A 15,285-nucleotide genomic window follows, 5' to 3' on the forward strand; every position below is an offset into this window, starting at 1 on the left:
TCACATGCCCCGTCTCCGGCATGCTCTTCCCAGAAGCTATATACGCTGTATTGGAAATGGACCATTTCCAATACAGATAATGCAGCTGACATGTACAATCTTGCTATTGGCTACATGTGAAAAAGGACAAAAATCAGACAATGCTGGACAATGTCCAGATCCAAATCTCCCAAAATTGACCAAAGTTCAAGTGTGAAATTGGCTTCTGTAGCTCCTTACCCATTTGTTCCATTGGCTGTGCAAGATGGCTGAGAAACAATCACCTCAGCTGGAGTCTGTCAACAGAAAAGAGAGAAAAGTGTAAATCGACAATCATGCACCACAGACATTGCTTTAGCTTCAGAACTAGTCCACAGTTTGAAGTGATCCTTCAATGCTTTGCCTTCAGAAGCCATGTTACAATAGGGCATGCAGTTGTTCCTGGCAAGCCTCAGCACATAGCTGCACTATTCCTGTAACGCTTGGCTTTTACTTGCAAGGAGTAAAATGGATGGGAGAAATATGGCATGCAAAACAGGCTAATTTAATATAAGTGATGGGAACAGAGGAATTTTTCATGCTTAAGCTGAGTGCACCCCAACATTCGCAATCCAGAGTGATTTTTTTTTCCTCCATTCGTTTCTCTAAGAAGATTAACCTAAAAATAACATCAGTTTTTGAGAATGCATGGACAACCAGAACAGTTGTATTCATCGTTTCTATGTGCAAGTTGATCGGTATAAGTTGTGAGAGTTATAGGAGCTTGAAAAAAAGAACAAGCAAGAAAGACAAAGAGTACCTTTAGCCTTAATTATAACAGCTTGCACTGAGAAAGTGCCTTTCAGAGTCTTTACACTAAAGATAAACACATAAGTGTAAAGATAAAGTCTTTACACTTATGTAAAGAGAGAAAACAAAATCAAACAATAGCAGTGATTATGATAGAGATGAAGCCTTAAATAAGACCCAAGGTTTTCCTGAATATCAAAATAGAACTGCTGATACAGAACTCTGCCCAGGAATGTAGAAACTGCACTTTACCTAGTAAAATTCATTGTGCCCTAATTATCATCTGATTAACAGATTAATTATTTACTTAAATATTAAACTGAAGCTGGGATAGGCTGAAAGCCTTGATAAGGATAAACGGAAGAGAATGGATAGATGGATGGATATTAAACTGCAAGCCAGCTATTCATTTAAAAATCACATAAACACCTTCTTGGACATTAGTTTTGTGTGGAAATTGGAGTTAGTTCCTCTACTGACTAAAATGAGCCTACCACTGGCAGACATGTAAAATCAAATTTCATGGGTAGAACAATGAACTTTTCATTCCAGGACTCCCCTGTGAAGCAGAAGATGGAAGAGGATGTTTCCTTTCACAGTGCTCCGGCCCCTAGATTCCCAACCTGACCTTGGAAAACCCCATCAGACAGCTTGCCTGTGTGCAATTTGGACAGATTCCCTGGTGTGCAGAGCAGCACTGTGTGTCCCTGTGGCCTGACTTGTTGTCTCTGTGAACCACAGCCTTGAGCCAGCTCCTGTGGCTGCCCTGACCCAACTCAGGGGTGTTGGCCTACCTGAAACACTATCCAGGTCAGTTCTGGGCTCCTCACAGTTCACACACCACACTTTACTACAGGGCAAACTATCCTAAGTATAACCATTGCCCCACAAAACAGTCTAGGCTTCTTTTTAGATGGCTCAAAAATAACAAAGAAAACATGAACTGCAAATTTATAGGCTAGTTTGGAATCTATGTTATATTTTTAAGGCAGACGGACCCATACGCAAATAAGGAAAAGATTACAGTTTGGATAATGAGATCTCATTAATGTTTAACTCAGAGGGAAGTACTGTAAATGTCAAACCAGACTGTCGAGAACAAATGAACAGACAGTGTGTGTATGGTAAATCATTTAGCCAAGCCAACAGGCCCAATAAAAAAAAAAATCTAGACAGACATCAATGACAGAAAACCCTTAATAAAAATCAGTGACTTAAAAGCAATAATTTAATAATATCAACTAATCAAACAATCAGTAAACTAATAAGACAGGTAGGCACAGTCAAAATAGTCTGAGTCATTGCCCACAAGTCTTTGCAATTTACTGAAAAAAATGCTTTCCAATAGAGTTAATGGGCTGTGGGGTGAGGAACAAGGATAGCGTGCGATGTAGAGCCCTGGCAAAAGATCTCTCTTTGTGGACGGCAGGGTATGAATCATTCCAGACTAGAGCAGAGCTTGAAGAGAAATAGGGAAAGATGCCGTGATGTGTTCGTTCCGTGGCTGACTTCCGCTCTCGCTTTTCCCAGTTTATTCTCTCCTTCTCTTTCTCTCTCCCTTCAGCTCTCCTGGGAGGCTGAGTAACCATGAGAAAATGCTTGGGCTCAGCCAGTGTCGGCCTGAAGACCAGATGTGTGGCCTCGAGGTGGTGAGGCAGAGACGCAGCGGAAACCAAATATAAACCAGCGTACCGTGACACCTCTGAAAGCAGAGGGCAGCAGGGATGGCTAATAGGACCTGCTCTCAGCAAAGCAGGACTGTGTCTGTTTGTTCCGAGCAACAGGATGCACTGCGGTACTCCAGTCCACACTTACAACTGCCTGGGCCTAAACCTCTGTGGTGGTAGTTTATTGGTAAAACTGCATACATATTACATAAATACCGAATAATGGTTTTAGTGGAAACATGGAAAGAAAAGAGAATGACGGATATCCTGCCCTAAAATTAGTACCCAAGTATTCCTACACTAGAGGCATTCAGCCTGGTGTGACTGTTTGGGCAGCTGTTAAAGAGCAGTTTCTTTGAATGGGGACTGTAAACATGAAGAGAAAAGGTTTTGACATTGCCTTGTGCTCTCAAGGGCCAAGCCTACATAAGCATCAGCACTGACTCATGATCCCAACGTCAGTAAGAAAAGTCCTGGCAAGGAAGAGTGTGTCATCTATGGCTTTGGTACTTCAGTTTCTACACATCATGGCGTCTTCTGGCAGCATGTTGTAAAACAATGCAGGAGCTCATGATTTTGGATGTCTTGAGGATGGTTAATAATGGTTAACAATCGAACACAGCCCAGATGGCTTTCCTAGAAATCATTATAGACCAACCCTTCAACTGACCTCACCCCCTTGGTAGAAATTATGGAAAACCAAACAGTATCAACTGGATCTACAGAGGGGAAGGACTCTGGGGACTGTCACACAGCTAAGATTGACCAGCTGATGTGAGATTGGAGTAGTTTCAGCTGTGTTCGTAATTATTGGCTCAGCTTAAGATATTGATAACAGAATTACAACTGTCACAATCAGAGTGGCACAAATTAAGAGATAACATGATTTGCTGAAATGGATCAAGCGCCTGGAAGCGTCAATAAATAACTCCATGGCACGAGAGGGATCTTTTATTAGGCGAAGGATCTCTAAGACCAAAATGATGCTTTACTGCCAAATTGTTACTGTGAATTACAACAGTCAATTATTTGATTCCTTCCATTTACAAGTAATCTGATAAACTGAACATGCCTAACCACATGATAGATTAAGACAAAATGCCCCTCAAAAGAAAATACATCACTCAGATTAATACAGACAAGCATATACTTTATGACTCAGGTCACGCCTTTCATATTCATAAATATTTATGAGCAGAAATCAATAGAGCCAAGACTTTAATCGGTGATTTAACATCAATGTTGGGGAAACAGTAGCTCTAAAGACAAAGCAGCATTATGAGCTTCAGAGTGGACAGTTTTAAACTGCCAGAAATAATAAAAGCTGTTTTTAAACAATTATTCTTGCGTAGATTGCAAGTTTGAGCTGACCTTTTAAAATGTCACTGTATCATTTCATTAATGGGATAGTATTGTATTCAGTTCATCATTTAAAAACTATTTTGAGAGAAATGTGATAATTTTTGGGTTATTTTATAACATTTATATGTTGTGGTGGTAAGACTGTTAGTCTATATGCCATTTAAATAAGCCCTTTATCTTCAGTAGGCTTGGTTCAACTCTCAAAAACAAAAAACAAAAATGTAACAACTTAGTTTTATTCATAATTTTGCTAAATCAGCTGTCCCTGTTACTATTAGTTATGTATCAGCTTATATAAGTCATATTGGATTCTGATAATAAAAACTAGATTCAAGGACTTCACTTGTTTCCTTTTTGTCAGTTAAATAACGGCACCCTGGTCATCTTTATATTTTTTAAAAAGGCCAGGATTAAAGTCTCAATCAAGCTTCTCTGAAAAAGCTATAATTCAATAAACATTAAACCAAAGCCACCAGAGGAGCACAATTATGCACATGGATCATAGGTTGCATTTTAATGAGGGAATCCGGGAAAGTTAGAGGAAAAAGGATCTCGGTGTCTCACTTTAGAAGGCCATCAGGCATCTCCACTGGGACATGTAACTGTGATCTTGTATTGATTGCAAATATGAAGCACAGTTGGGTTCCTCTGACCACCAATGGTAGAACAGATGGTACATTATGACCAAGATAGTGTGTGCTACGCACCAACACCTCTTCGGATAATGCTGAGTAACAGATGTTGCTCTTATCTGGTGTTTTCGGAACTGTTAGATTTCTGTTGAGCCAATAACTGTGTAAAACTTATCCGTTTCCATCGTTTACATGCAAATTGCTGTAGTGTATAACTGGCTGGCTGCAAAAACACAAAAGGGGCAATAAACAGATAAGCAGGATTTGCAAGTAATGGCTCCAGGTGGTATTACTTTCATCTGCAAAGGCTTAGTGTTGGTGTAAAGTTTATCTCAGAAGCACAAAATAGCTGTGCCTATAATTTCAACCAGCACATAATGTTATTTAGTGTGCACTGAAGTCAAAGTCTAAAAATATGATTAAAAAAAGAGCTGGTGTTTGGAAAGGCACAAAATCCTAACAAATATTTGAGAGTATTTTTTTTCTGGGACACTTTACATTAAGAGCTGCATGTGGGGTTATACAGAAAGAGCCTACCTTAATGCAAGGCAACAATGCCCCCTTACAAGTGGGTGGACAATGCTGAACTCTCTGTGGCTGATCAGATGACTAACATTACAGAGAATACAAGGCCACAGTCTTATTTGCCACTGAGCAAATGGGAGGCCAAATACACAGGATCAGTTCAACACCGAGTTCGACAAGTTACATCAGAGAGTGTGTGCATGTGGGATTGCTCAATGTTGCCCAGGCCTCAAAGACCACACAAACCTAAACGTTAAGCTAAGGATCAGTAGATTCTGTCATGCATCACTTTTAGAGGCTTGTATTGAACAGACAACAAGGTTAGCAGTGAACACGTATCTAAACTCGCGCGTGAACACTGTAGTTCACCACTTCACTGGACATAATGCCATAAATGGGAGGATGATAAATTCTTTATCATACCCTGAATTTCCAACCTATATGTACAGTTCTGTGCAAAAGTCTAATTTATTAATATTTTGCTCACAAGAAGTCAGACACTCTTGGTAATTTTTATGTGGTCTTTAGTAATAGTTCTTAATGTCTTTCAAACTTTTATTTGGACATTGGCTGCTTTTTCAGTCATTTTCAGTCCAGTCCTTGTATGTGCTCATTTTCAGCCAAAGACGCGACCGTGGCTCAGGGGGTTGGGCAGGGCACCTGTAACCGGAAGGTCGCCGGTTCGATCCCCGGCCTCTCTGTCCTGGTCGTTGTGTCCTTAGGCAAGACACTTTACCCTACCGCCTACTGGTGTTGGCCAGAGGGGCCGATAGCGCGATATGGCAGCCTCGCTTCTGTCAGTCTGCCCCAGGGCAGCTGTGGCTACAACCGTAGCTTGCCGCCACCAGTGTGTGAATGTGAGTGTGAATGAATAATGTCATTGTAAAGCGCTTTGGGTGCCTTGAAAAGCGCTATATAAATCCAATGCATTATTATAATAAAAGTATTTTTGCACCAACAAGGTGATTCCGAATGAGCTGTTAACCGAAATGGGAATGGTGTTCTGTATGTCCTGTACGGCATGCAAAAAAAAAACTTGACAAGTAAATGCCGAAATCCTAAAAAAACCCAGCAAAGACCTGACAAAGGACCAGAGAAAAGCATCAGGACCCTTGGTTGATTGATCTACTGTTCACCAAACTTGTCATCGGAAATGATTTCAGAGGAAGGGCGGCTGCCATGAAGCCATTTTAGCAAAAGGAAAGCAGGACAAAAGGCCAAATGACAAAAACTAGACTAAAACAGGTCTCACAGAGGAGTGAATCTAAATTTAAAATGCTGGGTTCATCAGCACATATGGAAAAGGCCAGGAGACAGGTACAGGGAATGCCTAAAGCAAAACACGGTGGAGGCTCTGTCATGGTTTGTGGCTTTTATCAAAACTGATGGACTCTCAACTACAGAAAAGTACGAACATATTTTGTTCCACCATGTAATACCATCAGGAAAGTGTTTACTTGGCAACTGACCTCATTTCTCAGCATGAGAATTATCTCAAACACACTACCAATGCAGTTAAAGCATATACGGAACACAGTCTGCCTTGGATTGGCCTCCCCAGAGCCCGGACCTTAACATTAGTGGTGTGGGATATTCTTGACAGAGAACATAGCCAAAGACCTTCAAGAAGAAGAGAACTATTCTTGAGAACTACTTCAAGAAATTACAAGAAAGCTTGGCTGAGAGTGTTCAGACTGCTTTAAAGAAGGAAAGTGATCATACCAAATATTGACTTTTAAGCTCGTTAGATTTAAACAGTCTGTCTCTGCCTTGTATACTGCATGTATGTTTGTACAAATGAACCGTTGCACCCACGCTAAAGTAAAGGGTGACTCAAGACTTGTGCACAGGACAGTAGTTTTCCAAGTGAAATCATTTTCAAACACTGAACTAACTTCAGGGTTCATTCTTTTCGTTGAATTTCCAGTGTAGGACGAACTGAGCAGTTTTTAAAACCAATACTGATATTTTAAATGTAGTGTGGGCACTCATTAAAAAACATGCTATTAATTTATTGGTGCTCTGAAGCTGTTCTAGTGCAGGTGGTAAGTTTTTACCCGTCCATTGGGAGTCAAGTCCTCCTTGTTGCGCAATTCAAAAGATTCTTCCTCCTCTTTCTCCCCATAGTCCCGTCCGAGCAAACTGAAGCCCTGCCTGCAGCACAGAAACCAGCAAACTCCTTGCAAAGGCATTCAAATCAGGTTAAGTGTGTCGTCTTCTTCTATCCAGGTCGGTGAATTTAACATTCACGGTGTCGTCTCGACCGTAAGTAACTCCAAAAGCTGCGTGAGCGCATACAGCAAATCCTCTCCATAGATATCCAGCGAGGAGGGTGATGGGAAGCATAAGCTTATTTTCTTCCTTTATGTAAAGGAATATTAAATGTCTAGTAAGTGTACATGACAGCAATCGTTCTCCAACACAAAGATGTGGTTAAAGGAAAATCCTCCACCGCTTTCAGAGCTCCAGCTGCTTCATTCGCAATACCCTGCTGCCCCTGCTTTAGACTTCACAAAACCGAGGGGAAGTTAGTATCCCAACCTGGTACTTTAAATGAAAAGCACCAGTGTGACTAACCCTGGCAGGAGCACCGCTATTGAGATCAGCATTTTTTGCTCACATTTAGCGAGTAACCTGGAAGTGTACCTCAGCGCTGTCTGACTCCCGAGTTTGAACAAAAGCGTGCTGCTGCTTGGACAGGACCGTGTGGGAAATTAGACCACGCCCATCGATCTCAGCTCTACTGCGCTATTGGCTGGACACAGACACTCCCCGGGATACCACGCCCACGGTGCACGCCTCTCAAAGCAAACATCATCCACAGCGTCACATGTCCTGTGGTAGATGACAGTAATCAAATCATCCAGAATCAACATGATGTATTATAATATTCTAATATTGACTGTTTCTAGTGCTCACTTGTAGGGATAGTGTCTTTAACCGCTCACAAATCTCTCTGATGTAGTATTTATACAGACACTCATTATGTCTCAGCAGCCAGTTTAGTCTGTGAATATATTAAATAAGGACACAAAATCATAGGTGTTTTAATAATACACTTCTAAATGACCGTTGAGTGTATTTAAGATGACATTTTACTAAATAGTAATATGCTAAAATCATGATAAAATTCTTCACAGACTTGCTAATGTTAGGCTACATTATGTTAGTGTCATGTTTGTATAATTAGGAATCTTTCACACTCTCTTTACTTTGCTCTCTATACCATACTTTTCTAAAATCCACAAAACTGCAGCAGTAGGAGGCAGGAGCACTGGTGCTAAAACTAGACACGTGACAGATCCAGCCCCCTCAGCACTCATGGCTATTTCTCCGTTAATATGCCTTCATTTCCCCTTTGCTGCTCAGTGTAGACTTCCCCCACACACTTTTGGCTTTAACTCATTCCTCACCAAGTAGAGCTCCTAGCAGCTGGTTCACCCACATCAGCTCAATAGGTATACTTCTTTAATTCAGTTCTCAAATGCAGTACATACAAACTAAGGGTCATTTTTGCACTGTGAGCACAAAGGAACATCACCACTTCAGATACTTTTAACCTCTGCACTCTGCATTCTCCCTTGGGCCTTTGAAAAATCAATCAGAAGGCTTATGGGGTCACATTTTCACCTTGGCATTATGGACAGTAAGCCTAGCCACCTCTTTACCCAATCTCCCACTGTCAAAAAGGAAAGAAGAAAGGAAGCAAACTGGTTTCATTTTAAGTATGTTTTGTTTTGACAAACTGCAAAAAAGATAGCATATATTACTACACAGAAGAGAATGTTTCTTTTCCTGAAAGCCATAGCTTTTCTCTTAGTATCTCTCTCAAGGCCAGATCCTCCCTGTCCTCCCCCATATCCCAAAACAATACGCTTGGGGGCCTCTGCTCCCACAGACCTGGAGGAACATATGTTTTATTTTTAGAGCCCTCTCTCTCAGCCCACGCTAGTAAAGTGAAAAAAGAGAAAAACCCTCCCTCCGTGTATGGTTTCTGAAAGAGCTGAAGTAAAAAGAAAGACTAAAAGTATTACAGCAAAATTTTCAAATATCAGTAAAAAGACTAACCCAAATATGATCTGCAATTAGTTTTCTTTCTTTTAAATTTATTTGGTATAAAAGCAGCAATCTGAAAAGTTCTATTCTGTGTCATACAAACTTTATCCCAGTCTTTCAGTATCTTTCACTGTCTCCATCCACCTCCTCCTCTCTTTTCCTCCTTCCAAGAGACGACACACGATGCTCTATTAGCACGTATGCATATATGCACTCACACACTCACGCACGCATACTTGGTTAGACACAAGATAACCTGATACAGTGTGTCAGGTTGAGGAACCAGATCAGGAGTAGGGCAGATGATTTGGTAGGGCTCCCAGTTTGAATGGAAGCCAAGCTGGCTGGCCTCAAGATGGCAGAGGAGAGGAAAGTGTGAACCTGGAGTAACAGGGTAGTCATTGAAATCTGAAAATATGATGGAATGCAGCTGCTAGATGTGGTGGAGCTGCAGTATTTCCTTGTGTCTCTGTAACAACAAGTAAAATGTGATGTTGCTTTTAAAGCACTGTGTGAATTTGGATTTCTTGCAGGTAACATGAAGGGACATTTGTCTTTTACTTCTCCTCAGTCTTTCCTTTTCAGTCCTCCACCCTTCAACCCCACCCCCATAATCACTACCCCCATCCCCAAGATACACACACACACACACTTCCTGCCTCCAACTTCTCACAACACCATTTGTTGAAATTGGCATATGGGGTTTCCAACTGAGACGTAGAGTAGACACAAATCACACACATCAAGAGAGAGCAGAGCAGAGTGCTGTTCCCTCCACTTTCTGCCTCTCTCTCTTTTCTTTCCTTCTCTCTGTCTCTCACTCTTTCCCCTTTGAGTGTCTGCCTGCAGGATCCTGTTTCACTGCAGCCCGCATCACAGCCAGACTCAAATGTTGGTGAAACAAATTGATTGTCAACAGAAAGAGATGTGAAGTCTGGCCTGCCAAAAAGCTCTCTGCATGATTCACATTTGGGTGGTTGTTATGTTTTTTTTGTTGTTTTTTTTCTCTCTGAGTGATGATTGATAAAATCTTTTGATATGTTTCAAGAGCTTTCTGCTTTTGAGGTTTAATTTGAACATTCAAAGGGGTCTCTAGGCACCAGTAAGAAGCTCTATATCTGTATATGAAAGCTACTCTGTAGCTGGTAAATTGCACCTTCTGTTCAAAAGTCAGGTCCAAGGTCAAAGTTTATCTGACAGCCCCCACGTAAGGATTTAGGATCGGAACGGACCCTCTGTGGCCCTGGCTCGTGACTCAGACAGGATTTCCTCCCTGCTGTATTCAGCATTGAACTTAACCCTTATCCTGCTGTGGCACCAACCCCTTTGACACCAGTCCTGTGTGCTTAGGGTGACCAAAAGTTTAGGCTGCAGGTTAGAGGACAGAGGACTGCTGTTTGATGGCTGTTAGCCCATGTAATGGGATAGGCTTCTGTAAAGCCCTGGGTGGGTTGACCTCAACTTCAAACTGTGAAATATCCAGCAGTGCACGAGATTACTTGTGACAGAAAAGTTGTTTATGTACAAAAAATGAATGAAAATATAGATGAACGAGAACTAAAAAATGAATAATAAAGTCACTAGAATACCTGGCATACCCGAGGATCTGGTTTTAACTGCAGAACATCCAGTCACAGGGGGCCTTGTTAAAAGATTTGTTAACCAAATTATGCATCAAACATTAAACAAGACAGACAATGGGATTCTTAGGTGCACACCTGGGCTCACACCCATGCCATGTCAAGTATCTTCTTACCCTTTCCTGTTCTACAGTACTTATAGTGTTTAACAGTGTTATGGATGCCACAGGTAAGGAAGTGTTTCTAACCCTGGCTGTGGGTACATCTGTTCCTGGGGACTGCATGGTGTACGGGATCGTATCAGTGACAGGCCAGGCTAGAGAAAACATTCCTGGCTTCAACTTCTGACCCTCTCGCCCCAGTTAACCCCTCCCCGTTTCCCTTTCTTTCCTGGCTTCGTTACAGTGACCCTCAGCACTCAAGATTACTGCGCACCGGTGCAACCTGTCAATGCATTAACTGACAGCAAAACTTGTGCAATGGATGGATAAAGTTTCGCAACAATGATTCTCATGTTTTAAGAGACAGGGTGATATTCTATACCTGAAGCATGTGTCGCAAGTACCAAGTATGGAAAATGTGCAAGAAACATCACAGTCTACTAAAGTGTCTTTTTAATACAGCAGCTTCTGTCAGCTAGATGTTAGAAAGATTTCAATCTAGGTATTTAGATATACTGACACCATTATTCATTCCAGCAGATAAACAAATGCTTTTAACTGTAACACTGCTGATTCACTGTTTAAATTCTTCAGACTTTACTGTACTTAGTAATTATATTTGAAGAGCATGCATTCCTCCGCTTTGGTGAAAATGTAAATAGGAGCAGACATGATAGCAGAAATGTGGTTATCACTAACTGTCATCAAAAAACAAATGAGGAGGGGATGTACTGGAATCAAAGAGCCATAGAGAAAGATGGGAGACTGATAAAAATCAGTAGTCAAATGGAGTAGATAAATAGCCAGGGCAACTGAGACTCGGGCTTGAAGAATAGACACAACATCTGACAATACAAACAAGCAGAGATATACCCTCATAGTATCTGGTATTTTTACATCAAAGAAGAGGTAAAAAACCCGATAAGACTCCTCAAATAGTTGTGTTGAACATATCTTCTTACTTGCTGTTAACAATTTAATCGTACAGGACAATCATGCTCTCCCTCGGTCCTCTGTTTTTTTTTCCGTAGCTTTTCTAAAACCTTTATCATCCCGTACTCGGGACTATCCAAATTGAAATAATTTATTATAAACTTTTGGTGTCTGGAAGTCAATGATACAGCAGGTTAAACACTGTGAGTGTTAGAGTGAGGGAGAAGATAACATATTGACAGTTAGGAAGGCTGGGCAGAGAACCAGAGTCCTTCAGCTATTTTTGGATGCCGACTGTGCGAAAGTATGCTGAATGCAGAATAGATGACACATTGCCAAAATCTGAACCTGCGTTGCATTAGTGGTGTCTGTGCAAACTTGAATTTCTGCTTGTTCTTAAGCATATACATTTGCAAAAAAAAAAAAGTGCTTTGGCGCAGAGGCACATGTTTGCATATTCTAACATTTATTTGATGGAAATAATGCAAAAATTACTCTGCATTTTAAGAGTGGGTTGGTTGGTAGTCACCATAGACGTGTCATCAGTATTTGCAGAATCACTGGAAACAGTCTGCTGTTTGTAAAAGAGTCCAGTCCTGTGCATCTGTGCAAGGGCTTGCTCTTGCTTCCTGTGTTTAGAGATCAGCCTTGAGAGCAGCTCTTACAAGTACAAGCAGTATAATTACTGAATATGGAAAAAGTGCCCACTGCTTTCCCTCAGTCTGAGCAGTGGCCCTTCACAGAGCAACTGAGTAAACTTCAATTCCTTTGGTCCTGTTTGTGAGTATGTATCTGGATGTTTTTGCAGAAGAAAATAATTACACACTCCTGTGATTTTGGGATTTTCCACACTTCTGTAAACAGGATCTCTCAGATGCTAAAAGTTTCAATAAATGGGTATTGAGTTATATTAGGAGGAAATCAAATATACGATGATGCTACAAAGAGTGGAGGTCTGCGATTCATAGGCTCACCTGAAAAAGAACAAGGTAAGGGATTTGAGACATTTCTATATTTCAGTTTAAAGCAGAGGGACAAAGAAGGGGGTAAAACACAAAAATTTAACTTGGCCTTAAAGTAAATACGTGAGTTTACAAATTGTCTGCATTAGTTGGGATGCTAATTAACAGCCTACTGCATTTGGTTCTTTCTTTCCTTAGTCTGGCAGCATTAGCCCACACATCACCACATATTGCACTCACCTGAACCCACTGTTGTATCGTAACAAAGTTAGATTAATCTGTTTGCATTTAAGGAACTGTGTCTTACTAAATAAACTGTGCGTGCTTGAGACAACACACGGGCGTCCCTCCATGTGTTGTCTCGTGTTTCCTTCAGGGCTTGAGCCAAGCTGTTGCTAGGTGCCATGACCTCCAAGAGCACATTCATGGATAGAGAGGGTGAACCCTGCGAGGAGGACCAGGGCTGTATTTTATTTCTGCACCTCCCCCTACCACAAACACACACTGTATACCACAAAGTCCCAATGGGCCTGGCCTCTGGCTAGGCTTGTTCACTCAAGTTCATCATTAGGATCCATTTATATTCATAACTAATGACCTCTTATAACTAATGATGTTTCTTAACAGGAAGCAGTGTAGTCTATGATCCTAAGAGGTAGGATATTTCAGCCTTTTTTCCCCAGCGATGAAGGTTTTAGTATTAAATAGGCTACTTTATACACTACATTGCAAGAAATAGCCCTCCCTTGCTTTGGCTGCCCATCAGATGCCCTAGCCCCCACCCCACCTAGAAGCTGTGAGTGGAGTGGGGCCCAGCATTAAGGGGACAAGTTGTTCTGTAACCTCACTGCCAAAGGTACTTTACTGGAGCTCAGCTCTACAGAGCTGAGCTGTGGAAGGGAAGGACACACTTTGCATGTCTAGCCAGATATTTAAAGAGTGTGTGCATGCATAGCAAAGTGTATTGTAGAGAGGGTTCGGCAGAACGTTGAAGAAAAACAGGCCTTGAGAATTAGCAATTGCGCTATTGCAATTACTGGAGTATTTTCCAGTGTCTTTTTTAGCCAAAGAGAGAAGCATTCAGTTGCCACTTTTTAAACACAAGCACAGAAACATTGTTGGTTAGCCAGTCTGACCACCTTTATACGTTGTGACTTGGCATAAACCCTTTTCATCTTCACTCATCATCCTTCCAGCTGCAACTGTCATTTACTACAGACAGTTTCAGATTAAACAAAGCCCGAGGCAGTGCAACACAGGAAAAAAAGACAGTGGGCAAACAAACTGGGAGGCAGACTAAATACTGCGGCTTGTTTGCTTCGTGAGGGAAATACAGCCAAGGAGTGTGTATCACTCATTGAGGCTATACATGTCCCTATATGTGAACTTCTGCGTGTGTGTGTGTGTGTGTGTGCCGTGTTGGCAGCAAACATCAGAAACAAAAGTGTCTCGACTCCATGTATCTCAGGCCACAGCTGCTCATGGTATTTAAATCCAATACAGGAGCCTGTACTGTTGTCTTTGTGGACTTGTCATTGTGTGTATACCAACCTGTCTCGTCTGTCTTTAAATCGAATTTGAAGACATGTGCAGGTGTGTGTATTCACAAATATAGGTCACTATTTGTGTAAAAACGGTTCACGGAGCGCAACAGATGTTGTTCCTTGGCATCAGTCCTTTTCTTTTTTCAAAGTAAAGGGATAAAAGTACATTAAAAAAGAATATAAACCACATGTACTCTAATCTTCAAGTGCTGTGTCTTTTATACGGTATTTGCTTAAAACCCCCCAAAACAATAGGAGAAATAGATTTTAAAGGGGTAATGTAAATGTTGATCAAGTGTGGAACTGCAGTGCTTAGGGTTCTACATGGGTCCTATCAGCCTAGCTAAGTATAGTACACGGTGCATGCTGGTTTGACCTGGAAACCCCTGACATTGAATCTTTGACAGGACTGTAACTGCACAGCTTGTGTCTGAAGTATTGCTGTCGATAGCAGATAGCATGAAAAAATAAATACTGAATAAATACTTCAAATACTTCAAACACAGGGCATAAAAGTGTTGTGTAACACATTTTGCTTGTTGAAATTTCAACAGCACCTATACCACTCTCATGATTCCATGACCACATTATTCCTTATAGCATTATGACTACAAACATGGAGGAATGCACTAGTCAGATTCTGTCCAAAAGCAGCCACATCTACTCACCAGCAGCATTAGAGCTCACTAATCACTGTTTTACTTTACTTTTTCTAATCCTTAGAAAAGAGAAAGCCAAGAATCGTTTTCTTTGCTGACCCTTTGACAGATTTTTTTCTTAGCAAAATCAAGTTGCAAGTCAACTATATTCTCCCAGAAAGCACGCATAGCCTCTACACAACCTCTCAAAAACTGAATTTTTCTTTGAACTGAGGAACTTGCACAGATTTACAAAAAAATTTTAATTTTTGAGCGTTGCAAAGACTAAATGATGGGCTCTGTTACTTTGGACAAAGACGCACTAAGTGCTTCCTGTTGCTTCTAGTTTTGTAAATTGAGCTGGTGCATCCACTTTTGGTGTGAGTGGTTAAAGAGGTTGTGGCAGCTGTCTTGAGCTAACACTGGGGGAGAGCACCAGGACCCCTGTACCAGTTTG

The 15,285-nt window shown here is 41.2% G+C and overlaps 1 protein-coding gene across 1 annotated transcript in view; it reads right to left on the reverse strand.

Moving 5' to 3' along the window:
* plekhh3 (pleckstrin homology, MyTH4 and FERM domain containing H3) overlaps positions 1 to 7,641 on the reverse strand; it is a 36,475-nt gene extending 28,834 nt beyond the window's left edge. The window contains exons 1-2 of the mRNA XM_005468827.4: positions 7,012 to 7,641; positions 220 to 275 (exon numbers count right to left, since the gene is read on the reverse strand). Of these exons, the coding sequence (XP_005468884.1) occupies positions 220 to 275; positions 7,012 to 7,146 (191 nt within the window). The 5' untranslated portion in view covers positions 7,147 to 7,641. The remainder of the gene's footprint in view (positions 1 to 219; positions 276 to 7,011) is intronic.
* Between the last annotated feature and the right edge of the window lie 7,644 nt (positions 7,642 to 15,285).

Source organism: Oreochromis niloticus, linkage group LG4 (assembly GCF_001858045.2).
Source record: "Oreochromis niloticus isolate F11D_XX linkage group LG4, O_niloticus_UMD_NMBU, whole genome shotgun sequence".
NCBI lineage: Eukaryota > Metazoa > Chordata > Actinopteri > Cichliformes > Cichlidae > Oreochromis > Oreochromis niloticus.